Source organism: Drosophila albomicans, chromosome 2R, assembly GCF_009650485.2.
Source record: "Drosophila albomicans strain 15112-1751.03 chromosome 2R, ASM965048v2, whole genome shotgun sequence".
In the NCBI taxonomy this organism is placed as follows: domain Eukaryota; kingdom Metazoa; phylum Arthropoda; class Insecta; order Diptera; family Drosophilidae; genus Drosophila; species Drosophila albomicans.
The window spans coordinates 11,819,329-11,845,974 of NC_047631.2; the positions used below are offsets into that span (position 1 = coordinate 11,819,329).

General features: G+C 38.9%; 7 protein-coding genes across 10 annotated transcripts; 5 read left to right on the forward strand and 2 right to left on the reverse strand.

The window, feature by feature from the left end:
• Positions 1-51: 51 nt before the first annotated feature.
• LOC117573559 (uncharacterized) lies at positions 52-4,309 on the forward strand. 2 transcript variants are annotated; one of them, XM_034256846.2, is made up of 2 exons: positions 52-3,716; positions 4,023-4,309. In XM_034256846.2, the coding sequence occupies exons 1-2, from the start codon at positions 180-182 to the stop codon at positions 4,035-4,037; spliced, it is 3,552 nt and encodes a 1,183-aa protein (XP_034112737.2). In that variant the 5' UTR covers positions 52-179; the 3' UTR covers positions 4,038-4,309. The 2 variants fall into 2 exon arrangements, with proteins under 2 accessions (XP_034112737.2, XP_051863377.1); XM_052007417.1 differs by having other exon boundaries at positions 59-3,716; positions 4,010-4,309.
• Positions 4,310-6,610: 2,301 nt separating this feature from the next.
• On the forward strand, positions 6,611-9,469 carry LOC117576880 (axoneme-associated protein mst101(2)-like). Its single transcript, XM_052006836.1, has 5 exons — positions 6,611-6,929; positions 6,998-7,612; positions 7,658-7,822; positions 8,905-9,174; positions 9,450-9,469. The coding sequence occupies exons 1-5, from the start codon at positions 6,707-6,709 to the stop codon at positions 9,467-9,469; spliced, it is 1,293 nt and encodes a 430-aa protein (XP_051862796.1). The 5' UTR covers positions 6,611-6,706.
• On the forward strand, positions 9,100-11,199 carry LOC127566165 (axoneme-associated protein mst101(1)). Its single transcript, XM_052007908.1, has 2 exons — positions 9,100-9,288; positions 9,571-11,199. Exon 2 carries the CDS (start codon positions 9,798-9,800, stop codon positions 11,121-11,123), a length of 1,326 nt encoding a protein of 441 aa, XP_051863868.1. The 5' UTR covers positions 9,100-9,288; positions 9,571-9,797; the 3' UTR covers positions 11,124-11,199.
• Positions 9,294-13,382, reverse strand: LOC117576879 (arrestin domain-containing protein 17). Its single transcript, XM_034261988.2, has 4 exons — positions 13,139-13,382; positions 12,383-12,538; positions 11,523-12,320; positions 9,294-11,460 (listed from the first exon to the last, which is right to left on the reverse strand). The coding sequence occupies exons 1-4, from the start codon at positions 13,251-13,253 to the stop codon at positions 11,306-11,308; spliced, it is 1,224 nt and encodes a 407-aa protein (XP_034117879.1). The 5' UTR covers positions 13,254-13,382; the 3' UTR covers positions 9,294-11,305.
• A 278-nt stretch (positions 13,383-13,660) lies between these two features.
• Positions 13,661-17,952, forward strand: LOC117576877 (PAX3- and PAX7-binding protein 1). 3 transcript variants are annotated; one of them, XM_034261985.2, is made up of 9 exons: positions 13,672-14,048; positions 14,126-14,466; positions 14,976-15,216; positions 15,274-15,456; positions 15,578-16,243; positions 16,331-16,867; positions 16,925-17,117; positions 17,184-17,507; positions 17,569-17,952. In XM_034261985.2, the coding sequence occupies exons 1-9, from the start codon at positions 13,793-13,795 to the stop codon at positions 17,618-17,620; spliced, it is 2,793 nt and encodes a 930-aa protein (XP_034117876.2). In that variant the 5' UTR covers positions 13,672-13,792; the 3' UTR covers positions 17,621-17,952. The 3 variants fall into 3 exon arrangements, with proteins under 3 accessions (XP_034117877.1, XP_034117876.2, XP_034117874.2); XM_034261983.2 differs by having other exon boundaries at positions 13,673-14,048; positions 16,319-16,867; XM_034261986.2 differs by lacking the exons at positions 15,274-15,456; positions 15,578-16,243; positions 16,331-16,867; ... (1 more) ...; positions 17,184-17,507; positions 17,569-17,952 and having other exon boundaries at positions 13,661-14,048; positions 14,126-14,471; positions 14,976-15,156.
• Positions 17,953-18,080: 128 nt separating this feature from the next.
• On the reverse strand, positions 18,081-21,024 carry LOC117576878 (E3 UFM1-protein ligase 1 homolog). Its single transcript, XM_034261987.2, has 6 exons — positions 20,841-21,024; positions 19,768-20,768; positions 19,241-19,709; positions 18,865-19,175; positions 18,457-18,804; positions 18,081-18,394 (listed from the first exon to the last, which is right to left on the reverse strand). Exons 1-6 carry the CDS (start codon positions 20,915-20,917, stop codon positions 18,252-18,254), a joined length of 2,349 nt encoding a protein of 782 aa, XP_034117878.1. The 5' UTR covers positions 20,918-21,024; the 3' UTR covers positions 18,081-18,251.
• Positions 21,025-21,115: 91 nt separating this feature from the next.
• Positions 21,116-26,542, forward strand: LOC117576874 (E3 ubiquitin-protein ligase RNF123). Its single transcript, XM_052006986.1, is given in 12 exon segments — positions 21,116-21,375; positions 21,377-21,420; positions 21,474-21,720; positions 21,910-22,055; positions 22,110-22,853; positions 22,923-23,205; positions 23,267-23,582; positions 23,642-24,051; positions 24,219-24,332; positions 24,385-25,035; positions 25,094-25,700; positions 25,762-26,542. Coding segments are annotated over 12 exon segments (4,005 nt in total). The 5' UTR covers positions 21,116-21,252; the 3' UTR covers positions 26,082-26,542.
• The last annotated feature ends 104 nt before the right edge of the window (positions 26,543-26,646 follow it).

Sequence of the window (26,646 nt, forward strand, 5' to 3'; positions counted from 1 at the left end):
CGTATAAAATTTGAGATTTTTTTTTGGTCAAACAAGATATAACTTACATCATCAGTCAGAGTAATGTGATTGTTAGAAAACATTACTACATATGTCTTGGCCTCATACAAAATTTCAGTTCTATCTAAAAAAGTTTTGAAAACATTATCAAAATTCAAAAGCGGGGATTTCTAACATAAATGGCTAATATATCGTGTCGATTATCGCGAAGTATTAATGCTTTTCGGCGAATTAGATGCAGCTTACCTGTGACACTTCGACACTTCCATGAACGCAACAATGGCTCTGGCATTGATGATGGCATCAAAAAACAACAGCAAAATAAGAATAAATTGGACACCCGAAAAGAAAAAGCTTTAGCCGAAAGTAGTAACAAGTTTCTAAGTACGTCAGAAAAAAGTGCTGAAAGTACCAATAAACAAAGGGAGGAAACAATTCCAAGCTGTAAAAGCAATATAAAGGTAGTGAAGAGCTCCTCAACTTCCAAACCCTCCAAGATACATAGTTGTGAGAAAACGAGTTCAAGTGGATCCTTTGGTAAAGTTGGCCAGTATTGTTGTGGCGTTGAAGCGACTGCAATGACAGCGGACAAGTCGGTCAATTCAGTCGATTCACATGTTTCCGCAACTAAAGCTGGTAGATCTCATACTTCAATTAAATCTCGTACAATTTCGAACACTGGTTCGGATAAAAAATCTCAAGATAACAAAGTTATTTTGGTCGATTCTATAACTAAAGCTGGCGTATCTAATACTTCAATTCAACATGGTAAACTTGCACCGAAAGATTCGGATAAAAAATGCAAAAATAACGAACTGGTTTTAGCTCAAACTAAATCGGTAGGTGAACAAGATTTTGAGAAAAAATTGGATTTTACCAACATTGAAAAGGTTTGCGAGGAGAATATTGAATACATTAAAAACCTTTTAAATAATGCAAAACTGGATTCAAAAATTAAGAGTATAGAACCGGATGTCTCTGCAAAAGAAGCAGCGCGCTCTTCAGATAATGACAACTTGAGAATTCCCTCCCACGAAGATGTTCATCGTGCAAGTTTGCAACAACAATCTTTAATTCATGACTTCGATTCACATATTTCTGGCGAGAACGAAAAGAGCTCACCAAAACCACAAAGCCTAAGAATACCAGCTCATGTTCCCGATGACGAAAGAGATAAGAATATTGTTGACAATACTGCATCCAAGAAATCCATTGATCTGAAAGCTAAGCCCAATGTTCCTCTTATTTTTGAGAAATCCAAACTAAAAGATCAGAGTAAATCATTTAAAATAACGGATATGCTTTCAGAAAGTTCAAGTGAAACCCCTTATGCATCTTTTGTGAAAAATTCGAATATTTGTAATACAAAAGGCTTAAAGGACTATTATTATGAAAAAGCGGATAGTCAAGCTGAAAACGAATCTTCGACGATAACATTGGGAAGTACCGACGAGCCATACGTTTTTCCAACGAATATTGAGAGCGGCAATTATTTGGATGATCAGCAAGATATGAACTCATTGGGACACAAACACGAAGATGTGGAGGACTTTGATGTTGAAATGAGTGATTCAAATTCAGATAAAATAGAAAAATTAAAAAAATCGGAGTCATTTGATATTACGGATAATAATTTCAATGAAATGGATACTCGGTCCGGTTACACGAGCGAATCATTTGATGATATTGAAATGGATTCCAGTTTATCTTCTAAATTGAATGAGAAAGCTGAATATATCACATATCCGAGCAATATTCCAAATAATATAACTGGCAAAACACCTTTGAGGGGCACAGTTGCAATGTTACTTGAGGCCAAATCAAAAATTCGCGCAGAACAAGAATTAAATATTACTGATAATGGCTTAGTAGGTGATCAATCAACACCTTTTGGTGGTAATATTGGTGAATACAGCAATACTGGAATTGGCACGAACAATATCGTATCCAAAATGAATACTGATAATTCAGAGTTTGAATCCAAGACTGGGGTATCATCAGTAGCAAGACCATATGAAGAAGAATATCATCAGACGATTGGTTTGCAAATAATTGCCGAATTTTCAGGAAATGATTGTATTGAAAATGAGACATCATCATCAAAGTTTAATGCAGTCGATTCAGTTTTCGAACTCAAGAAAAGTAGTAAAAGGCAAAAATCGTCTGAAAATAGAAAAAAGGTTTCAACAAAATCAAATGAAAAGTACAATCCAGTTGACTCCATTTTCGAATTAAAATCAATGCCACATAAAAAATATTCAAATTCAGCTGGCACCTCGGGAACTTCGGAGAAAGAAAATTCTGGAACGGAAAAAACAGTAAAATCTGAGAGCAATTTAACACCCGGTGATCTCTACAATTCCACATCTGAGTGTCCTTCGCATGATAACATGATAAGCAACGAAGCAACATTTAAAAGAGTTGAATTTCGATCTGGTAAATTTGGTAAAGTCCCCAAACAGTATGCTTCTAAAATTCGAAAAGAGCTTCGAAATAAGATTGCATCTAAGACAGAAAATAATGTAAAGAATCGGAAACATAACCTTAGTAAGACCGGTAAGAGTGGCGAAAACAGCTCAAGGATTGTAATGTTAAATGAAAAAAATGCGGATAAATCCTTGAAACAAAATTACACGCCAAAATCAAAAATAAACAACAGATCACAATTCAATTCTAAGACACAAATTGGCAATTTAGGAGACCTTAATGATAATGAAACTTTGCAAGAGACGTATTCAAAATATGAAAGGGAAATTAAATCGGAAAACTGTTTAACACCTGGGAATCTTTACACTACTCAATCAGAAGGAGATCTGTATGAAGACTGGGAAACTTCACGACCAAATAGAAGAAAAATAAAGTATGAATTAGATCATAAGTCTAGCAAATCTGAATATAAGGACACAGCTAAATCTAAAGTCGAAGAAGATTGTAAAAATTCGGACACAGAGAACCATCTAAATGATTTTCAAACAGAAAGCAAACAAAAATCTAATATCCAAACTGGAGACGATTTCACTGAAATACAAGAAGGCGATATTAAAAAAGTGGAGGATACGAAGGCTCTAAGAGATAAACACGATGATGAGGAATTTGAGTATGCCAAACGATATCTTAACAAAGCCAAACGTCTTCATGATGCTGAAAAAAAGAGGAGTATGGATCGCAAAAAGCGAATGAGAAATAGTCCTCGCCGAAAAAGCAAAAAATCAAAATCAAGAATGACATTATCTGAATTTTTGTCTAAATTAGTGACTAGTAAGGACGATAGCAATATGGGCGGGGGTAATCGAAGACATTTTTCCACTTTGTGTAATGTTCATATGTCAATTTTAAATTCAAAGAACTATACAACACCGAAAATAACACAAACAAAAAAGAAAAGTGATTCCTTCATATCGCCGGACTTATCTAAGCAAGGTCTCGGTGCTGCCTCTATAAGTCAGGAGCGAATGAAATATCAAAAACAAAGAAAACTGCAAGAATCGACGACTGAAAGTCATTTGGTTGAGTTTGATGGTGAAAGAATTAAAATACAGGGAGGCTCTCTTAATGAACAGAAACACAAAAAGCGCGTTGAAGAGATCAAGAGGGACGACGAGAAATTCGATACTCAAATTCAAGGTGGATCTCTCCGTACCAAAGATAGAGGAATTCCTAAGCAAAACATTCGAAAATGTAACAATTGGAGTCAAAATATTTGGGAAAGCTTTCGGGTAAGGAATTGTACTTAATCACGAAACGAAATACGTCGATTTGAAATACGCTTCAACTCAGCAATAAAACTGAAATAAAAAAAAAAATAATCTTTTTAGCATTATCGGTTCCCACTTGTTGGAAATTCAATGTCATATCGAGGTGAATGACGTCGGTATACTTTCCTACTATGTATATTTGCATGTAGTAATTCTAGTATAAATTATGGTTGATAACAGCACAATCTATTTTATGAATTTAGGTTATTTGTAGGTCAATTAAATTCCACACATTCGTACTAATTGAGATACAGTCTGTCTTTCCAGATACTTGCAAAATGACCCCCAAGAAGAACGAAGGAATTTAACCAATCGCTTTGAAAATAAGTTTTGGACAATTAAGACGTCGAAGTTAATACATGCAACGAACTATAGATATAGAGAGAAATGGACTTTAACACAAGTTAACTTCAGTGGCCAATAAAAAAGTTTTAAAACTGATAATAGAAACTTCTCAATTGAAATATGCTGGGAACCGCTAGTGAAAACTGCTTTGGGTATTGCTGATACTTTTAAATTTGCTATAATTGTTTTAATAAAATATAAAAAATCTATATGAATTTCTTTGAAAAATTGAAATAGCAGTGCATAGCAACAAAGTTTACGTCATATGTAGAGAACCAAATCTATACTTGCAAATAAACTATTTTTAGCTTACAAATATATTTTAACATTGACTAGCTTACAAGAAAATAAAATATGGTTGCTGAATTGTTGTAACTAAGTATATGGAATGTAAATAAATTGTATGCAAAATACTAAACCACAAAAGTTCGAAGTTATTGGCTAATTAACGCATGTCATTGCATTTTTAAACAAGTAAGAAAGCTACAATAAGTCTGCTCGATTGTGAGATACTCGTTTCCCATTTTGAATAAAAGTCAAATAATGCGGTATTTATTTTAAGATATATCAAAATATGCCGCGATACACATTCAAAATACATATATCGTAGAGTTCAACATATTGTTAGTTAAAGCAACTACCTAGTAATTACACATTGAGAAAAAATCAGAGATTGAAAAGTAGATTGCAAATTTCGATTTATGATTTTTTCGATCCTGAAAAAAGATTTTTTAATTTAAAAAATCTTAAAACAAGATTATAATCTTAAATCAAGGTTTGTATGCTACATTTGCATTCTAAGATAAAAAAAACTTCTTAAGATAACATAATTTCAGATTCAAATCTTGCTTCAAGAATGGTTCATTCTATTTAAAAAAAAAATAGAATGCAAATCTCGTTTTAAGAACTTTTTGATCTTAAAACAAGTAAGAAAGTTACAGTCGAGTGTGCTCGACTGTGAGATACCCGCTACCCATTTTTAATAAACGCAAAATATTGCGGTATCATTTTCAAAATATACCGAAAATACTAAAAAATACTAAAATATACCAAATGGTATATTTGGTATATCGATATAGTACACCATTCAAAATATACCATAAACGGCACAATGTGCCAGATTGTCGGACAAAGCAACTCAGACCCCTAGTAAGTAGGCGTTTTTGCCCATACAAAAGTATTTCTTTAATAACTTCCACAATTTTTATCTGATCGCAAACAAATTTTCAGGAATCATAACTACTACAGTAATTATTGTATATACCAAAATTCGTAGCTCTAGCTTTAAAATTATGCTTGTTATTCGATTCGATGATTTGCGGGGGCGGAAGTGGGCGTGGCAAAAATTTGAAACAAACTTGATCTGCGTGCAAACATAACAAATGCTGTCGAAAAAAATTATAGATCTATCTCTTATAGTCTCTGAGATCTAGGTGTTCATACGGACGGACGGACGGACGGACGGACGGACGGACAGACGGACAGACGGACATGGCTATATCGTCTCGGCTGTTAACGCTGATCAAGAATATATATACTTTATAGGGTCGGAGATGCCTCCTTCTACCTGTTACATACATTTCCTGCCGGCACAAAGTTATAATACCCTTCTACCCTATGGGTAGCGGGTATAAAAAAGGATTTTGTTCTTATTTCTCAAAATGTCCGAATTCCCCTTTATTTTAATTAGATTCTAATTTCTGTCGTTGTTGCTGTTAATTCAGTAAGTAGAGATGTTTTAAGTCATTGTGTCGTGTATATAGAACATACGTAATCTTTTTGTTTTATTAAGATTTTATGATCTTGATTTAAGATTTTGCCTTCTTGGTTTAATTTTGAGAATTTTTCATTCTTCAAACAAGATTATAATCTTGAATTTCAAGATTGGGCAATATATAGATTTTTTGTAGAATTTCGATTTTGATTTAAAAATAAACCTTCTTGGTTAAATTTTGACAATATAAAAAACTTTATTCAAGACTTTATTCTTGATTTTAGCAAATTTGTTCTTTCTGCGTAGGCATACAATAGTATTTATTTAATAGATTATGTAATAATTTTAGCCCTTATAATAGTATTTATTTAATAACTTCTACAATTTTTATCTGATCGTTCCAAAATTCAGTAAGCACAAAGGCTATTATTATTGTGTGTACCAAAAATCGTATTCGTTTTATTTTATCGATTGTATCTCTATCTTTTATATCTCTATATAGATTGTAAGATCTAAGCTGTTGACCCTGATCTAGAATATATATACTTTATAGGGTCGGATATGCCTGGCTGGCTGTTACATTCATTTTGTGGATTTACGAAAACGTAATTTAAAGAGCATGGCCTGGCGATGGGCGCATCAATGGTCAAAAAGTCTGAATGTTAAGTGTTTCCGAGCTCTCAAGATGCTCGAAGATGCTCGCACAAAAAAGTACCTACACATTTGTATAACAATCTCAGTAGGTGAAGTGAAAAATGTCAGTTAAAAATTTTAGTGGCAGGGTCAAGAAATATATAACTCACACACTTTACTAGACCTTCTCTGGGAACAGAACCAAATTAACTGTAAAAATTTGAAATTCCAAATTAAAAAAAATAGCTCGGGCTAAAAAATGTTTAGACGAACTGTTTTAACTTTAGGTAACAACACTCCAGTTCACGCCCAACGCTATTTCCGTTCATGTAATTGTTATTCTCAGTCTAAAGTAACGTTCAAATGTAGGCCTCTCGGCTGTAATGGTTTTCTTCAAAAATTTGTAAGGCCTAAAGTTTTAGCACAGAATTTTAGTATTGCTCATAATAAGAATGAAATCAGAATAACCCAAAAATTAAAAAGTAAGTATTGTAAATCAATTGGTTAATTTAATATAATTTATCAATGGATTTTAACGTTCCCAATATAGATGGGCTTTCGGCAACGCTTAAGATAAAATCTCGTAGGCTCAGTACGGTATCGCCCGATGTAAACGAAGCAACCTGCCAAGGTCAAACAGATAAGTTAAAGGAACAATGTAAGACGTTGGCACAAAAACTCCGTAAGGCTTGTCAGAAGCTTGTCGAAGAAGATCTGAAAGAAAAGAAGCTAAAAAGAGCTACAGCCAATGCAGAAGTCAAAACAAATAGCGCCAAGGATATATCGGATAAATTAACCAGAATACAGCACTTAAAACAAAAATGCGACCAAATGGCCAAAAAAGCAAATGGCGAAAAATTAGCGAAGATTCAAGAGCTTAAAGCCAAATGCGATAAATTGGTTAAAGCGGAAAAGCTCAAAAAACAATGTAATAAATTGGCCCAAAAACAGAAGTGCACAAAAAAAGCTAGGCAAGAAAAGTTAAGGACTCTCAAAAAGCAATGTAAAAAAATGGCTAAGCAAGCAATGTGTAAATCTAGTGGAAGTTCTAAATCTGCCAATCGCAACCTTCAAAAACAATGCAAAGCGATGGCAGAAAAAGCCATGTGTGCTAAAATGGCCAAAGGTGGTAAAGGTGGTAAAGGTGGTAAAGGAGGCAAAGGAGGTAAAGGTGGTAAAGGAGGCAAAGGAGGTAAAGGTGGTAAAGGAGGCAAGGGCGGTAAATCTAAACTAAAAAAACAATGTAAAGAATTGGCCGAAAAAGCAAAGTGTACTAAATTAGCAAAGAAAAGCAAGCAAGCCAAACTAAAGAAGCAATGTAAAGCACTGGCCCAAAAAGCAAAGTGTGCTAAATTAGCAAAGAAAAGCAAGAAAGGTAAAGGAGGAAAACGATGCAAAGGGGAGTGCGATTCAATGCCCGATTCAATCCAAAGAAATAAACGATGCAAAATTAGTGCGATTCAATGCCCGATTCAATCCAAAGAAATAAACGATGCAAAGGAGAGTGCGATTCAATGCCCGATTCAATCCAAAGAAATAAAAAATGCAAAGGGGAGTGCGATTCAATGCCCGATACAATCCAAAGGAACAAACGGTGCAAAGGAGAGTGCGATTCAATGCCCGATACAATCCAAAAGAAAAAGAAAAGCAAAGGTAAGGGTGGTAAGGGCGCTTCTCAACAAGCCAAACTAAAAAAGAAATGTAAGGCACTGGCCCAAAAAGCAAAGTGTGCTAAATTAGCAAAGAAAGGCAAGAAAGGTAAAGGAGGAAAAGGTAAATCAAAGAAAAGCAAGCAAGCCAAACTAAAAAAGCAATGTAAGGCACTTGCCCAAAAAGCAAAGTGTGCTAAATTAGCAAAGAAAAGCAAGAAAGGTAAAGGAGGAAAACGATGCAAAGGGGAGTGCGATTCAATGCCCGATTCAATCCAAAGGAATAAAAAATGCAAAGGGGAGTGCGATTCAATGCCCGATTCAATCCAAAGGAATAAAAAATGCAAAGGGGAGTGCGATTCAATGCCCGATACAATCCAAAAGAAAAAGAAAAGCAAAGGTAAGGGTGGTAAGGGCGCTTCTCAACAAGCCAAACTAAAAAAGAAATGTAAGGCACTGGCCCAAAAAGCAAAGTGTGCTAAATTAGCAAAGAAAGGCAAGAAAGGTAAAGGAGGAAAAGGTAAATCAAAGAAAAGCAAGCAAGCCAAACTAAAAAAGCAATGTAAGGCACTTGCTCAAAAAGCAAAGTGTGCTAAATTAGCAAAGAAAAGCAAGAAAGGTAAAGGAGGAAAAGATAAATCAAAGAAAAGCAAGCAAGCCAAACTAAAAAAGCAATGTAAGGCACTTGCCCAAAAAGCAAAGTGTACTAAATTAGCAAAGAAAAGCAAGCAAGCCAAACTAAAAAAGCAATGTAAAACACTGGCCCAAAAAGCAAAGTGTGCTAAATTAGCAAAGAAAAGCAAGAAAGGTAAAGGAGGAAAACGATGCAAAGGGGAGTGCGATTCAATGCCCGATTCAATCCAAAGGAATAAAAAATGCAAAGGGGAGTGCGATTCAATGCCCGATTCAATCCAAAGAAATAAAAAATGCAAAGGGGAGTGCGATTCAATGCCCGATACAATCCAAAAGAAAAAGAAAAGCAAAGGGGGTGGTAAGGGCGCTGCCAAACTAAAAAAGAAATGTAAGGCACTGGCCCAAAAAGCAAAGTGTGCTAAATTAGCAAAGAAAGGCAAGAAAGGTAAAGGAGGAAAAGGTAAATCAAAGAAAAGCAAGCAAGCCAAACTAAAAAAGCAATGTAAGGCACTTGCCCAAAAAGCAAAGTGTGCTAAATTAGCAAAGAAAAGCAAGAAAGGTAAAGGAGGAAAACGATGCAAAGGGGAGTGCGATTCAATGCCCGATTCAATCCAAAGGAATAAAAAATGCAAAGGGGAGTGCGATTCAATGCCCGATTCAATCCAAAGAAATAAAAAATGCAAAGGGGAGTGCGATTCAATGCCCGATTCAATCCAAAAGAAAAAGAAAAGCAAAGGTAAGGGTGGTAAGGGCGCTTCTCAACAAGCCAAACTAAAAAAGAAATGTAAGGCGCTGGCCCAAAAAGCAAAGTGTGCTAAATTAGCAAAGAAAAGCAAGAAAGGTAAAGGAGGAAAAGGTAAATCAAAGAAAAGCAAGCAAGCCAAACTAAAAAAGCATTGTAAGGCACTTGCCCAAAAAGCAAAGTGTACTAAATTAGCAAAGAAAAGCAAGCAAGCCAAACTAAAAAAGCAATGTAAAGCACTGGCCCAAAAAGCAAAGTGTGCTAAATTAGCAAAGAAAAGCAAGAAAGGTAAAGGAGGAAAACGATGCAAAGGGGAGTGCGATTCAATGCCCGATTCAATCCAAAGGAATAAAAAATGCAAAGGGGAGTGCGATTCAATGCCCGATTCAATCCAAAGAAATAAAAAATGCAAAGGGGAGTGCGATTCAATGCCCGATTCAATCCAAAAGAAAAAGAAAAGCAAAGGTAAGGGTGGTAAGGGCGCTTCTCAACAAGCCAAACTAAAAAAGAAATGTAAGGCGCTGGCCCAAAAAGCAAAGTGTGCTAAATTAGCAAAGAAAAGCAAGAAAGGTAAAGGAGGAAAACGATGCAAAGGGGAGTGCGATTCAATGCCCGATTCAATCCAAAGAAATAAAAAATGCAAAGGGGAGTGCGATTCAATGCCCGATTCAATCCAAAAGAAAAAGAAAAGCAAAGGTAAGGGTGGTAAGGACGCTTCTCAAGCCAAACTAAAAAAGAAATGTAACGCCCTCGCCCAAAAAGCAAAGTGTGCTAAATTAGCAAAGAAAAGCAAGAAAAATAAAGGAGGAAAAGGTAAATCAAAGAAAGACTCTTCTAAACGATGCAAAGGAGAATGCGATTCAATGCCCGATACAATTCAAAGAAAAAATAAAAGCAAGGGTGGTAAGAGCGCTTCTCAACAAGACAAACTAAAAAAACAATGTAAAGAATTGGCCCAAAAAGCAAAGTGTACTAAATTAGCAAAGAAAAGCAAGCAAGCCAAACTAAAAAAGCAATGCAAGGCAATGGCTAAGAAAGAAAAGCAAAATCAGTTAAAAAAGCAATGCAAGGCAATGGCCAAGAAGGAACAAAAAGCAATGTTACACAAGAAATGTGCAGCTATGGCGAAAAAAGAAAAAGAAGCAAAGCTTAAAAAGCAATGCAGCGCATTGGCTCAAAAGGAAAAGAAGGCAAAACTTCAAAAGCAGTGCAAGGCAATGGCCAAGAAGAAACAAAAAGCTCAGCTTCAAAAACAATGTGCGGCAATAGAAAAAAAGGCGAAGCTTGAAAAGAAATGCAGCGCAATGGCTCAAAAGAAAAAAGAACCAAAGCTTGACAAGAAATGCGTGCTATGCGTTCCTCCATGGGAGAAACCCCCATGGGAAAGAAGTGCTAAAGTGGCAAAAAAATCGAAACAAGATCAGCTAAAGAAAGCGTGCGCGGAGGCAGCGCAGAAGGAGAAATGTGAAAAGATGGCTAAGCAGAAGTTAATAGACAGACTTAAACAACATTGTAAGAAATTAGCGGAAAAGGCTTTGGCAACCAAGTGTAAAGAAGAGGCCAAGCGAAAAGCACAAAAAGAAAAAGGAAAAAAAATTAAAGAGGAATGTCTTAAAATGGCCAATGATAAACCACCAAGTAAAAGTAAATAAATGTTGTCGATAAATTAGAAAATAGAATATTACGAGCAATAAAAATTGTATTTGAGCGTCAACTGAGATTACAAAATTACAATATTTTTTTTGCGCGAAGTAATATATTTTTGCTTTCTTTTGGACGGAAAGCGTTTCGGTATAAATGCGACAATAACGCAATTTTATATAAAACTAGGTAATTAAGGGCTTAACGCTGGTGCGGTAGCATTCCTAAACTGAAAAGTTGGATATCTGGGCGCAAATGTATTCTCTCCAATAATTTGAGTATGCTCCGAGTCGTCGCCACCAGTTATGGTAGGTGCCCGATACTGTGTTTCCACAAATTGAGGAGGCGCTGTGAATAGGTATAGATATAATATTAATATCGGGCATTATTGAGTAGTTTTTTGTATTTACGTATGTTGGGATAAAGGGAGCCGCCTGCGCTATCTGCGACATTCCAGCCAAGAGCACCGCCCAAATTGCCATCACCAAGTGGACTAACTGGTTGGGTTGGGGCCAGTGAAGGGTCATCCGTCTGTGGTTTTAAGGCAGCTAGAGGTATTGTACCCAGAGTAATTGGCACTTTACCAGTGAGATTACGATGAGGTCCACTGACATCACATTCTACGTGCAAATCGTAGTCGAGCGCAATTATGCCACAGTTGAGTAAATTGGTTGGCGGCAATGCAGGTATTTCCATTTGTTGGGTAAATGTACGAGATTCTCCTGCATTGACGGGTCCAACACTTAATTGCGAAATTATCACCTTTGACTCGCGTTTTTCACTACGTGGTTGATTGGTATGAAACGTGACAAGCTTCCGCAATTCAAATTTAACTGCGGTGAGATTCACATTGCTTGTGTTGTCAACCTCACAGGTTATGGGCAATATCTGACCCGATACATAACCAGTTTGAGGTATGCTCGTTATGACAGCGAGTGGCCCAGAACGGCAACAGAAACAGCAAAATGCCTTTTCCAACTCGAGCTTAAATGGCTCTTTTACACGCGGATTGAGATTCAAGTCAACAGGTGCTATGACCGTAAAGGCCATTTTCATATCCTGATCAAACTTCCATGGCCTATCCAGAGTAACTTTAATTGTGTACCGCACATGACCAAACTCACCCTCAAATGAGGATGGCAACGTAGGGGGCAAGGCACAAGTGAACGGATAGGTATGTGTGCCTGGCGGCAGCTCAGTCTCCGAGCCTGTAAAGGATTATCATCAGCAATCTATTGCCATTTTAAAAGCAACACAATGCTCAACTTACTGTTTTTACCGCCGAGCAGATAGTATTGTATCTTAAAATACTCTTCATGACCCTTGAGATGTGTGATCTCGTTCTCAGTCTTGCCCTCACTGGACGTTACGTTGCGTTCCTCGGTCCATTCAGTGTTTGCCTCGCCCAGAAATCGTATTATAATACCTAAGAAGTGAACAAGTGGTTATCATTTTAAGAATAAACAAGATAATGCTGGCGCGTTACAAAAAGCACGACAATCGCTTGCTTGCCTTGCTATAAATTCTATAAATAAAAGACACTTGCGACGAATGCTATTCTCCACTCTGTTCTGCTCTGTGTTTCTGGCTGTCACTATGACTGCCAAACCGATGACATCATCGCCATCAGCATCATTCCATCGTCGCATAGCAATGGATTGACCTCAATAAAACTTTGATTTTATATTTTAACCAATTAGATAATTGAAATACAATAATTTCAGTCGGACAATATAATTTGAATGCACTTTAATTGGGAAAGTAAGTTAGGTCCACTCTAATACTGTTACCCAAATAAGTTGCACCTTTGTGTTATGAGACCGGCATTTTTTAACAGAGAATGAGACGAGTAAATTACATGTTGTTAAACTTTTTAGAAGGTACAACGTACAAGGGGCGTATTACTACAACAACAATCAATCGCATTAATCATTGTTGTGATGCCGTCATTCTTATGAGTAATGCGTGCCATAATCACATAAATTAATAATATATAGTATATAATATGAATTACATACACTCTTACCTCGTACTTTTTTGGGCGAATCGAATGTAACTTTGACCTGACCGTTGATTGTTTGTCCGGCGTAGTATGTGTTCCATGGATTATCCAGTTGGATCTCGCAGCCTTTGATACCCATAGTCTTTCGATAAAGTATAACTCGAATAAAATACCTACTTCTGCTATATATGTAAACACTGGGAAGCCCAACGTTAGGCTATGTATTGAACCGTGCCCCGCTTGCCAACTTAACATTCGTGTTGGAGTGCGACCGTAAGCTGAATTTCAAAAATATACTTTTTATGCCGTGATATACCAATAGTCAGAACTGTAATATTGGTATATTTCGAAAAATCCGTGTATAATAAGGCGATATTGTTATTGATATTTTATTTAAAAACTTTACACGTATACTAAAACATTATTTAGGCGCTCAAGATTTGTGTTCAACAAGAAAGTGTACAGCAGAAATTGGCTTTGAAATTATTAATAGTTAATGAGTGACTGTTAACTTAACATTTTGTTAGCCACCCCTAGTTACTATTCGATAATTGCTTATCGAGTCGGTGATACCGATAATATAGGTGAAGAATTTTTTGCTAAAGTCTAGGGACTTGCTTGAGTTTTAGATATTTCCAAACACAATTACTTTTGATACAAAAAACAATAGTGTCACAAATGTCGCTGTTTCGCAAACCGAAGAAAATACAGCGCCGCGTTTTCTCCAGCAATGCGGACGAGGACGACAACACGTCCACAATGGACGTTGATGGGGACTTGGAAACACCCCCTCCTCCCATAATTTCGTTGTCCGGAAGCGGGAGGCGGGATAAGGATAAAAGTAAGAAATCTAACAAATCATCCGAAGACAATGGTGTAACAACTGCTCAAGCTCACAACAAGCCCAAGGCATTGCTTAGTTTTGCTGACGATGGTAAGTGCACTGTAAATATGTGATTGAGATTGATTGATTGATTAATTGGTTGCTTTTTTTTCATTCTTCTCCCACAGAGGATGATGGGGAGGTATTTCAAGTGCGCAAATCTTCTCACAGCAAGAAAGTAATGCGAATGCTGGACAAGGAACGTCGCAAGAAGAAGCGGGAGGAGCGAGCGGAGCACTCTGGTCATAGTGGAGGAGTAATGGGTTATGAAAATGGTAGTACAACAACACAACAGCAGCAGCATTTAGAGACGTCCAGTGGCACTGTCACTTCGGGTGTTGGTACTGCCAACTCAAGTAGATATAAAAGTGCCTCGAGTACGGCGAGTGACAATCCGAACGTACAAAGTAAAAGTAAAAAGTGTGATAATGATATGATCCAAACCGAAATACGCACAGACGACTTTGTGGTAAGGTTATTATTATTCAATTTTTCTACAAAAAGAATCCATTTTTTACGATTTACGTACAAAACAAAACAAAACACAAATAAAATGAATGGACCAGTACATTTTCCATTAGGAAAAATAAAAGAACAACCGAAAAAGTTAGGATGTCTTTGGCTTGGCTATAGATATATCTATATGAATAGTCAGCTAAACGTATTGCTCTAAAAATACATAGGGCGCAGAAGCCATAAGACACATCCTTGTTGATTAATGTAGTATTTATTGTAAATAAGTTCAACATTGATTTAAAGTTGCTTATCTCTCTTATTGCCTAATGTTATCAACTAATCCAGATCTGTATGAAATTAATGCACGTTTCCATTTCCATAGTTTGAACACAATTCGAGATAACTTAAATCAATTTAAACATTTGCCTCGAACTGTGTGCCATAAATATTTTATTTATTACAATCCACATCTAAATTCGTTCAATAATATATCTTCTATTCTTGCTACTTAAAAAAAAACAGCTCGTGGTCAAAAAATCTGAAACGCCTGATGTTGTTTTAAATGGACGTGCCGCACTTTGTGCTGGCCGCGATGATGTAAGCGACGATGAGGGACGACTGGACGACGATGGCGACAGTGATAAGACACGTCATCGTTTCTCAAAACCAGAGCACTTAAAGCAAATGCTGGAGAGTGGTTCCATACCCGATGCAGCGATGATACATGCGGCACGCAAACGCAGACAGCGAGCAAGAGAGCAAGGTAGTGATTAAAACTTATCTTTTAATATGTAAATCTCAACTAAATTCTGATTTATAGGTGCTGGTGATTATATACCAATCGAAGAACCCAAAGAGCCGCCCAAGCTTAGCTCACGTTTGCCACGCGAAGATGTCGAGGGCGATCAATCGGACGATGAGGAACGCATGGATATGAACGATATAACGGGACGAAAGGAGCGCGAAGAGCGTCGTGAACAGTTCTATGCTGTTGAAAATGATTGTATGTAGTAGCTGGACAGCTAAAGTGCTGTGTCCCACGTTACAACATTTTTGTTGCTCCTTAGAATGTTTCTTTTGTTTTCTGTATTGTTTGACTAATTGTTGTTTAATTTGTACTTTAGTAACCGAGGAAGATTCTGATCGTGAAATGCATGAGTGGGAAAACCAACAAATACGCAAAGGTGTCACCGGCGCCCAATTGGTGCATGCTCAGCATGAAACTGTTCTATCACGTTTCATGATCAAGCCAGCAGCGCCAACGGGCTTGGAATCCTTGCAATTGGAGGATGCAGTGCGTCAAGTGCCGCCGTCGACATCAACCTTGTTGGAGCAGGCCTATGCAAAGAACGCTATAGATAAAACAAGTAATTTGGCTACAGCGATGCGATCAAGTTTCTCCAAGCCTAAAAAAGAGAAAGCTAAAGCGACGGCACTGCGAACACCTCAGGAGATGCGTACAGCGATCACAACACGCATTAATGAGCTGCAGGATCGCAACGATGACCACAGTGCGTCAATTACACGCATTGCCAACGAGCTGAAAGCATTGAAGCTACAGGAACTGGAATGTCAACAAAATGCCCCAACGGCAGCGGCCAAATACAAGTTCTATCAGGAGATCAAGTGTTATGTCAACGATTTAGTGGATTGCCTGGCAGCCAAATCGCCGCAAATCAACGATCTGGAGAAACGCGCCCTGCAGCAATATGGTAAGAGTCAACGTTATCTGGTTAATCGTCGACGTCAGGATGTGCGTGATCAGGCCAAAGAGATGGCAGAAGCATCAAGTAAGAGGACAATAATTCCCTATTTCGCTGCCAATTCATTTTACCCTATACATTTTGTTCATGACAAACTAATAGAATCTATGACAGCTGCTGTGAAACGAACACCAGAATACGAGGAGCAAGTCCGTCGTGCCGCTGAACGGGAAGGGCGTCGCACGCGTCGACGTTGCGATCGAGAACGAAATGACTTACTCGCCTCGCATCTAGACGGCATGTCCAGTGATGATGAGATTGCCGACCAACAGCAGGAACAATGTCTGGCGGCAACAGCGCTCATCGAACAGCAAGCAGCCGAGGCTTTCGAAGATGTGGTCGATGATTTCTGCAAAATCGAGCTGATACTTATCAAGTTTTACGCTTGGCGTAAAACCGATATGAGTTCGTATCAAGATGCCTTCGTTAGTCTGTGCCTGCCCAAATTGTTGGCGCCTCTGGTGCGTCACGAGTTGCTGCTATGGTCACCGTTACTTCAGGAATACACAGATATAGAAACAATGCATTGGTATCAAGCCTGCATGTTGTATGCATTCGAGTCGGAGGAAACTATTGAGCGGCTGAAGCAGGATCCTGATATTAACCTGGTGCCCTCGCTTATAGAAAAGATTGTGCTTCCAAAAGTGAACTGTAAGTTAAAAGCGAAATAATCTTTGATGACTTATTATTAATTTCGATTCCTTAAAGGTCTGGTCGCCGAATGCTGGGATCCATTATCAACGACGCAAACGCTGCGTCTTATTGGCTTTATCAATCGCTTAGGTCGCGAATTTCCGCTTCTTAGCAGCAATAAACAATTGCGAAAACTTTTTGAGTCAATTTTAGATCGCATGCGGCTGGCTCTCGAAAATGACGTTTTCATACCTATTTTTCCAAAGCAGTAAGTGCAAATTATATGTAAGATATAAAACATATTGTATATTGAAATTTGTTAATTTTCGTTTAGAGTGCAAGAAGCCAAGGGCTCTTTCTTTCAGCGACAGTTTTGCAGTGGTCTTAAATTATTTCGAAACTTCCTTAGCTGGCAGGGAATTTTGGCAGACAAACCGTTGCGGGAGCTAGCTATTGGATCACTTTTAAATCGATATCTTTTATTAGCCATTCGTGTGTGCACACTAAATGATGCGATTGGCAAAGCATACATTATTGTAAATACCCTGCCAACAGTTTGGCTCCTTCCTAACAGTGATACACTAAAGAATTTGGAGCTGTTTATTACATTCATACGACAAACGTTGGAAACTTGTGATGCTAACAATCCCCTTTTTATGTAAGTATTATTTTAGCGTCTACGAATCAATAGTTACATTTATATGCTTTTCTGTCTATAGGCAATCCTGTGAGAAGGCTAAGCAAATACTACAAAGACTACATAGCTTGTAAAGTGAAAGCAACACACATACATCTGGTATTAAACTACACTTATCACGATTAAATCTTAGCTCAATGATGGGTTTCTGCTTATGAAACAGCAACAATCAAATACTCGGTAAAACATATATTAAATAATGGAAATCACATAATTACCAAGTGTTGTTTGATACACGGTCTAAAACTGTTAAATTTATTACACTCAAATCATTATACCATAAAAAATCCCAAAACAAAAGGAAAATAATGTACATATTATTCGTAGCATATGTGAACTGTAATAATTGGAATTTTGGTTAATGAGCCAACTTAATTCCAAATAAAATTATGTCTGTAGTACTTAAGCCTTTATGTCTCGATGGGGACAATCCTCCAAAAAATGTCTCGACATTAATCTGATTATCTAAAAGGTGATACATTTCTGACACTAGTTTTTATTTTTTTTTTAACTTTATTGATTATATTAGAAGAATTGCGCATAGCAATAATAAAACAATTTTTAAATTATGTACACAATACTTAACAATTTTCAAATGCATATTACCTTTAATGCAGACCATAACCAATTAAAGTAAATTGATGTTAAAAGTTCTCTATGAACTGTAAAATTTCCAGCGTCGCATGAAGCCAAGTTCTGTATTGTCTAATCAGCCTTAGAAACAGAGGCACGTGAATAGTTTTGGGCTAGGTCAACAACCTCTGTTTGCAGCGAGTGCAATTGTTCGTTTACTGACTTGGACTCGACACTGTCTGGCGATGCTTGCTGGAGCAATTGCAGGACGAGATCTAAGGAAAAGAAAGATGTGCTAATTAACATACATTTAAAGTTTTGTAAATTGAACCCTTACCATGATAGCGCAACAATAATGCATTTTGTGGTTCATTTAAAGTGCTTCGAATATGTTGTAATATGGCTGAAACAAATTTGCCGGACGCATGCAGAATACAACCCGTGATGGTGGTGAAAAGTATCAGCGCAGCCAAATGAAGTAATAAAGCGGGTTCATTGCACTCCAGCAACTGTTGTAGCAGCTTCTCCTTATGATTCACAATGAGTAGTCGATCCTTTTTCTTATCGACTTTTTTCACAATCATGCTGCATGTTTTCAGCACAGCTTCCGTAGCCAACTCGAACTCATCGATGCTTTTGTTTATTGCTTTATTTTGTTCCAGCAGAGCATTGCGATACAGCACATCTGAATTGTGATAAGTTAAATTGAGTTATTGTTATTCACTGAATTGCAACTTATATTTACCGCACTCTTGCACTAGTTTGATGCGTTGATCGACATTCAGGTTTGTTGATTTCACAGATAAACTGCACTCGGCTGCCACATATAGCGTTAATTCATTGCATATGTCATTGCCCAGCGATTTAAGCAGATATTTAACCAATTGCGATTGCGTGTCGCTGGGAAAAAGTTTCAGACCTTTCTCGTACAGTCGGATGTCCACCAACAAAGTATTGACGCGCTCCTGAATAGCTGCGTGAGTCTGGCGACGATTTGTTTGGGGTGTTGCCTCATATAGCTCTTGCGCCTTGGCTAGTGCCGTCTGATTGAGTTGGCTATGGTTTAGATAACAAGTATATGAGTATAGGTAATTGCTTTTTAAAAAAGTGAGTTAACATACTTTAGGTAGAGTGCTGCGATGGGCTTGGCGAGCTGCTCTAGTCCTTCCTCCTCCAGCGTGCCTTTGATTAGATTTGTGATATCCGCAGTCTTAACCAGATCCAAAGTTTTGCCAGATTTACGATTACTGCTAGCATTGGACTGCACAGTATCCTCTTCATCCTCGCTATCATGATTGTGAGCAACTCGACCACGCTGATGCTTCTTTGTCGACTTTGTTTTAGTCTCGCGACCCTGCGCACCGCCACCTGCTTTGCCAGAGGCAGCCTTTTTGCGACGTTCATCACGTTTGTCCAACTTGTCATCGTCGGCATCATAAGCGCTGCCAGTTCCAGTGTTGCCCTTTTGCGCTAGTGTTTTCTCCACAATATACTGTTGATACACGCCCGCATCGATAGCTGCCTTGGCCTGAGCATGTGCCATCTCTTGGCATGGTTGCACCAGTTGCGTTAAATAAGCCTGTGAGAAGACTGCGTAGAAAAAGATTGAATAAGGCAATGAAGGAGGCATTTAAGAAGTATCACTCACCAATGCTATCCAAGAACACAAAATGGCTTGGATTGCACTGCTTCTGTGAAATTATGGCCTCGAAAGCCTCTTTAATGTCCTCCTCCGACAAATTTGACGGTAGGATTGTGGACAAGTCAAGATATTGTTTGGTAGCATTGCATTCATTTAAAGCTGCAACTACAGTCAGCTCAATCAGACGTGCGCCAAGTGCCACGCGCTTGAGGAACAGGAACTGCTCGTTGGGAAACTGTTTGCGGATATATGCCTTGGCATCCGAAATTCCCAACTTGTTAATGGCATCATATTCCAGGAAACTGTTTTGCTTATAAAACGCATTGACCCAATCTGCTTGGGTTTTGGCATAAATATGAGGCACATACTGGGCATTAGCCTGCTTGGAGGTCACCTGGCCAGCTGGGGCAATTTCGTCTAGCAGTGAATGAAAGATCTTCTCTTGCACGCTGATCTGTTGCAGAATAACAGCTACATTAGTGGGTTTGGTGATGGCCGCTAAAGCACCGCGAATTTTTGCCTTACAACGCTGGATGTAGGCTTGGGTGAAGAATACACGAGGATTGGTGGCGTCCTGACGACCCTTAATGATCTTGCCCAGATGCTTCTCAACCACATTGTGCTGCAGAAAGTCTGAGGGCAAATCGAATTGTGACGTTAAGTCTGATATTGAAATTTCGCCACGTTGTGCCAGTTTTTCGTTAATCTCCTGGGCAATGTGCGTGATGTAGTCCTCATCGATCAACTGGCCCAACATTAGATGTATCTGAGGATTCTCGGCTGCAATATGCTCCGCCAGCGTCACAATCCGCGTCAGATCCACATTCAATGTTTTGCTGACCTCCACGAGATTTGCACGACCTCCATTCGCATAGAGTTCATCTTGGATTTCACGCTCCAAGTGATCGGGAGTAATGTACTCCTTGCCATCGTTGGTGAAAACCACATCAAGCAATTGTTTTTCCAACAATAATGTAACAATTTCAATGCAATTGCGTTCAGAGAGCCTGATAAATGAATTGATACGAAAAAGTTGCAGATGTAAAGTGAGGCAGCTGTTTCTATTTACGTTTACTTACTTCTGCAACGTGGAGGTAAGCTGAGCTTTTTGAAAGTCGGCTGCCAAGCGTTTAATTTCATCCCAGTCACTGCCCATTTTTATTTGATCTTTGCACAATATTATTAAAATAAAATTTCCCTTACAATTGAGCTCCAATTGGAAATGTGACGCGTCAACAAATACTTTGTACTCTAATCGAAAACCTATCGATAATTCATGGTAAACAGCAGCTAAAGTAAACAGCTGCTGCCCTTTTGGCGATGATTAAATGACATTTCTGTTATGCTTAACATACGGTCACACCTTGACCGTCGAATATTATTTTTAATTCAAATTTAGATAAAAGAAACTTCGGCACAGAAAATGTAAGTGTTTATGTATGAAGTGAATAAAAAAGCAAGCAATGTGTTAATAACACTAACTGCGCCAAGATGTCGATTTCAAAATTATTCGTGAAAGTTTTCAATGAAGACATTTTCGAGAACCTTGACCAAGATAACTACTACAACTCCGACTTGGAAGATGACTTTGATGGGGGCAACTGTTCAACTGTCCCCAGATCCGCGAGTGCAAAAGCTTGACGAGCTCTCTGTGACAAAGTAAGTTTGGCGAATCCCTAAAAGATAAAATGTAAAGGTAATTACTATTGCAGACAAATGATTATTGTGAAGAACTGGTTGGAGGATAAATTTCAACAAATACAAACGGATAGCAATGAGGAAATACGTCGCCTCTACATAGATACGGAGGCCCGCATTGGCCCTGAATTGGCTATATTCGATGTGGATTATACGACCACAGTGCGTGTGTCCGCCGATAGACTGGCCTTGCGTTCCCAGGGCAGTTTCAACACGGTGCGCGCAAATTGTTGCGTTTACGGCGGTCGCTGGATGTATGAGGTAATCATGGCTATTAAATACGGGAATAAGTCTAAGTGGGAGTTGGGATGGGTTCGCGGTTGCTTAGCCGACGGTCAATGACATTGAACTTTCCCAAACTCTGTCATCAGTAATTTGGTAGTGTGGGTTGCACGTGCGCGTTATAGGCAAAAATTCTTTGAACTGTCTTTGTTTTCCTCCCTACCGTAGATTAGCCTGCATACTAAGGGAGTCATGCAAATTGGCTGGGCGTGCGGTTCCTGCACATTTAACGAAAACAGCGGAGTTGGTGACACCAAGTATAGCTATGGCTACGATGGTAGCAAGCAACAAGTGTGGCACATTTCCACTAAGAAGTGAGTAAACTCTTTATTTCTGGGTTGTATTTTTATTGCTTGTGTTCATTGCAGATATGGCGACAAATGGCAAATTGGTGATATCATTGGTGTGACTATCGATGTGGATCGCGAGATCATTGAATACTATCGCAATGGGCGCTCCATGGGAGTGGCCTTTGATAAGATTCAACGCGGACCTGGCATTACATTCTTTCCTGCCATATCACTAGGCTATACGCAAGGCGTGCAAGCCAACTTTGGCAATCGACCATTTGTGTATCCTTTGCCTGGCTTTCAGCCCATCATGGCGCGACCCATTCTGAAGCTACGTCGTGCCAGCTTACTCTTGGACTACCTCATCAATTTGGCTGGTATCTTTTCGCATTACAATGCCCAGGCCAAAAATAATACGTCCACCGATGCCAGCGAAGTTCGAGTATCGACAAAAAAGACAGTCTATTGTATATTTGCAACAATGCTAATTGAGCGTTTTACCAACGAAGTTTTCGATCCATATGTCATTGAGGATGTGCTTTTGTCACGCATTTCTAGTATGACAACACTGGCGGCAGAGAAGGAGAATCCGTACAGCGTTTTAAAGAGTCTGTTGTCGTTGCTCTGGAATTTCATGGAGGGTGATGAAGTGAAGTTTGTGCTCCGTAAACTGGTCAATGCTCTGTTGGGCACATTCAGTCACACTGTGCAGGGTGTAGATTATGAGAAGCATCGACAGGCGCTAAGCACTTTGCATTGCATCTGCCTGCATGAGCAATCGCGCAAGTTTCTGCTTGAGAGCAAGCTCTTCAAAAAGCATTGGTAATTGATTTACTGATGCATATACTCTTTTTAAACTTTTATTAATGATTCTCTTCTCTTTGCCTCTAGCCTGGCTTTCTTTTTATACATTCATCCATTGGAGTTCTATATATTGGAAGAGCTGTTGCCAGACTATATGGCCTGGACACAGGGTATAGATGGGCCCAAGGACAAGTATATGAGTGTGGTGGAAAAAGTACGTAAAACCACAGAAAGCTTGTATTTAGTACAAAAGGATTTCCTCAACACACTGATGCTCAACACAGACGGTGGCTCTGATTCGCCTTCCAGCCGCAAGCTTTTCTTGATTAAAATGCGACGATATGTAATAGATCTTAGTATGGAGCAACGCGTAAGCTAGTTGTCTTGTAATTTGTTGGCATTGAATTCTATGTTTAATGGTTCTTTGGCAGCCCTTTCATGCGTTCTTCTTCATGCAATCGAGCATACAACATCCGCTTGATGCACCGGTGGCTCTTGCATTTGTCGCCATTCTAATCGATCAAGTGCGTACGCTTTTTAAGGAGGAGCTGCCCAGTCATGTTATGGAAGTGAACACAGATTTCTTTCTCGACGGAACCTTTGATTATATGCACTTTGATCGCGTTGGAGGCGTATTGTCACATCTGCGCAAGGTGCATAGAGGTGACATCGATAGTCATTTTGGCATCGAGCGGTCTCAGCAAATTTATGATGAGGATCGCAATTCGGTGCGAACCAACGAAGTGGGTATGTAATCCAATGCACTCTATTATTACAAATCAGTTGCAGAGATACGACGTTTTTAGATACAACGCTCTACCTGCTAGGCGAAAATATCAACAATATGGCCGTGATTGGACATGCACAGGGGGCCAATCACTCGACCTTTGCCCACTTTCTTAATCCACGCGTCACTGTCAACTCTGATGCTGCGCCAGGCAATTCAACGACTGAGACTAGTGTGTGCGAGTTGTTGGATATTTGTATCCTTTTCTACTATTCGGCGGGGCACAAGTACATTGTGAAGATAGCATCCGTGCGGGATGAGATCGCGACACTTAACGAAGTGCTGATGGAGACTAAATATTATCGAGAGGATATCGAAAGAAAGTTGATAGCACTAGAGGAACATGCAAATGTCTGCATGAATGAGAACCATCAGCATGTGATGACCGAATTAAGATCGAAATTCAGTCAAAGGCAAAATGTGTTTGCGGTGAGTTATGTTTAAATAAGCACATTGAATTTATAAGGCGATGATTTGCATTTATATTCAACTGACAACTTATTTAATTTAATGGTTTCTAACAATTAAGAGAACTTAATATTGACAGCCGGTTATTTGGCAAGATTAATTAGAATATCTTTCTTTATATATCTTAGACACGTTCCATATCGCTGGCAAGAAAACAAGTTTGGTTGCGTGCAGTTGCCTTAAGCAGCCATCGGCGATCGTTGTTCATATGGCTTTTGGAGCGTACGCTGCGGACCTTATCGGTAATTAGATAATTTCGAATGTTTGTTATAATTTAACCATCTTCCATTATAGACTGCATCGGGTAAAGGTGCTCTGTTTTCATTTGTGCCTGAGGTTTACGTCAATACCTTGCCAATTTTGCTAGACACTGTGATGGACTTTAGTCATCATGATATACGCGCTCAGTTCGAGATGTTGGATGCGGAGTGCAGTGTGAATGCGGCAGCTGAATTTCTAGCCATGCATTCGGCCGATTCACGAATAGTGCTAGCCTCCTGTAAGGACTCGCTGCTACAGGCTCTTGGCACACTAACATGCCACAGAGGTGGCATACGCGCTTTGGAACGTGCCTCGAAACGAGCTCAGGTGGCATTAGTGCGTGCTTTGCTGCGTCCCTATGAGAATCGCGCGTGGGGACAAAGTAATTGGTTATTGCTGCGTTTCTGGCTAGGCGAGGGATATGCTTATAAGGATTCGCGTCAACCCAGTGTGTGGCAAGGTGGTTCACAGCCATTAAATCAGGGTCTTTGTCGAAGTCGTTCCCGCAACGAGACTCACACTGGATTGCTGCATAATGTGGCTCCGGCAAATCCGTCTAAGCATTTTCAGCGCTTAATTGGCAGCAAATTGTATGAAGATGAGCCGTTTGCTACTACATTCCTGAATTCTGTGCTGAGTCAGCTGAACTGGGCTTTTTCTGAGTTCATATTGCTGCTCCAAGAGGTTTGCTAATTATCTTTGAGAATGCAATTACCTTTTAACGATTTACATTTTTCTGCAGATACAAAATACGGCCCAGCGTCAGGAGAACACACTTTTTGAACCAAAGCAACTTAAGATCTGCTCCATGTGCTTTGAGTTGACAGTTTCATTGATGCGTTGCCTGGAAATGATCCTAACCGTCGCTCCAGATGTTGTGGCCGATGATTCTCGTCCAAATAGCGACTTGTTATTGAATCGCATTTGTCAGCTCATCAGCCAGGTGTTGTCACGCGTTACAGTTCCACCCGGCTGTTTTCAGTTTGTGGTGGACATGTGCTCCGCAGACCTGAACGCAGTTACCCACTTTCCTATCATTAGTGCTGCGTTGGGCATCTTGCTGGCCTTGTTGCGCAACGAAATGGATAAAGATGTTTCACCTCAGAAGGTAACGCGCATCTCACGTGCCTTTTTAACAGATCCCAGTTTCCAGTTTGCCACTTTGGAGTTTGCACTGGGTGAGATTCGTACGCCGCTGCTGGAGCAGAAGGAGATTCCGCGGGGCAATTTTGATCCTTCAACGCGGCCAAATATCGATCCACTAACGAATGATGTCCGTGTACCGAATCCCAACAATTCAAAGCGCATTCGCGCTGATCCGCCTATTATTAAATTTGCCCTTAATGATTGTGAGTAAAGTGTGAAGTAATATTTAGTTGAATATAAAATAAATGCATTGAGATATTGCAGATCCCACGCACGTATCGCCTGATGAAATCGAAGATGTACGTCAACTTATTGAGAATCTGCGCATTAAGCAGTCTCTTCTCTCAGACATAACACTGCCATCGGAGGATTCGTTGTGTCCAATTTGCTGTGCCAAGCCCATCACTGCCGTATTTACGCCGTGCAAGCATCAATCGTGCAGCGATTGCATCATGCAGCATATGATGAACTCGAAGGTGTGCTTTTACTGTAAGACAACTATACAGACTATAGAGACGCTGGACGGCACACTTATTTATTCGAATCTGGAGACAACTCAATCACCAGTGCCCGAGAGTGCTTGAATAACCCACCGCAAATAACCACCAGCCACCAAATCCCAATAAAACCTACAAATTCTAGTCACTTTCAAAAGGATAAATTGCTACGCTTCAAATGTGGTTAGATTCGCATATATAATTATGTATATTACATTAGGTAAATTGCTTGCAATTATTTCCTTCATGTGATATAACAAAGTGCAATTGAAAACAGAATCAGAAAATAAAGAGGAACAGAAACTATCAGAGGAATTAATAGAAACCAAATCGAATAGATAGCACATATAATTTATGATCTCAAGCGATAACTTTCCGATCTTAAACAGTATTTCATTTATGTAAAATATGTTAAATTATTATATTATTGTAATATTGAATTTTTTGTGTTTATTATGCATTTATTATTGCGAGTGCTTGCGTGTAGAAAAGATATTCACCAACTCGAAATTGTTAAATAAATTATGTATACATTTTGCATTGGATAACTGTCTACCAACTAAAAATTATAAGTACGGTTCTTAAGTAAACAAAACTCAGAAATGTCTATTTTCCTAATACAATTAGCGTCGCTTTTCCCTCTATGTTCAAT

Bases quoted from the DNA above. Each gene is read 5' to 3' on its own strand.
- LOC117573559 (XM_052007417.1), top strand. From the start codon at position 180: ATGGCTAATATATCGTGTCGATTATCGCGAAGTATTAATGCTTTTCGG. The intron at 3,717-4,009 runs GTAAGGAATTGT...ATTGAGATACAG, and splicing joins ATATTTGGGAAAGCTTTCGG to TCTGTCTTTCCAGATACTTG.
- LOC117576880 (XM_052006836.1), top strand. From the start codon at position 6,707: ATGTTTAGACGAACTGTTTTAACTTTAGGTAACAACACTCCAGTTCAC. The intron at 6,930-6,997 runs GTAAGTATTGTA...TTCCCAATATAG, and splicing joins AATAACCCAAAAATTAAAAA to ATGGGCTTTCGGCAACGCTT. The intron at 7,823-8,904 runs GTAAAGGAGGAA...AAAGCAAGAAAG, and splicing joins AGCAAAGAAAAGCAAGAAAG to GTAAAGGAGGAAAACGATGC.
- LOC127566165 (XM_052007908.1), top strand. From the start codon at position 9,798: ATGCCCGATTCAATCCAAAGGAATAAAAAATGCAAAGGGGAGTGCGAT.
- LOC117576879 (XM_034261988.2), bottom strand. From the start codon at position 13,253: ATGGGTATCAAAGGCTGCGAGATCCAACTGGATAATCCATGGAACACA. The intron at 12,539-13,138 runs GTAAGAGTGTAT...TTCACTTCTTAG, and splicing joins TTCGCCCAAAAAAGTACGAG to GTATTATAATACGATTTCTG. The intron at 11,461-11,522 runs GTAAATACAAAA...ACCTATTCACAG, and splicing joins CTCCCTTTATCCCAACATAC to CGCCTCCTCAATTTGTGGAA.
- LOC117576877 (XM_034261983.2), top strand. From the start codon at position 13,793: ATGTCGCTGTTTCGCAAACCGAAGAAAATACAGCGCCGCGTTTTCTCC. The intron at 16,868-16,924 runs GTAAGTTAAAAG...GATTCCTTAAAG, and splicing joins TGTGCTTCCAAAAGTGAACT to GTCTGGTCGCCGAATGCTGG. The intron at 17,118-17,183 runs GTAAGTGCAAAT...ATTTTCGTTTAG, and splicing joins ATACCTATTTTTCCAAAGCA to AGTGCAAGAAGCCAAGGGCT.
- LOC117576878 (XM_034261987.2), bottom strand. From the start codon at position 20,917: ATGGGCAGTGACTGGGATGAAATTAAACGCTTGGCAGCCGACTTTCAA. The intron at 20,769-20,840 runs GTAAGTAAACGT...TTCATTTATCAG, and splicing joins CTTACCTCCACGTTGCAGAA to GCTCTCTGAACGCAATTGCA. The intron at 18,395-18,456 runs GTAAGGGTTCAA...TCTTTTCCTTAG, and splicing joins ATTATTGTTGCGCTATCATG to ATCTCGTCCTGCAATTGCTC.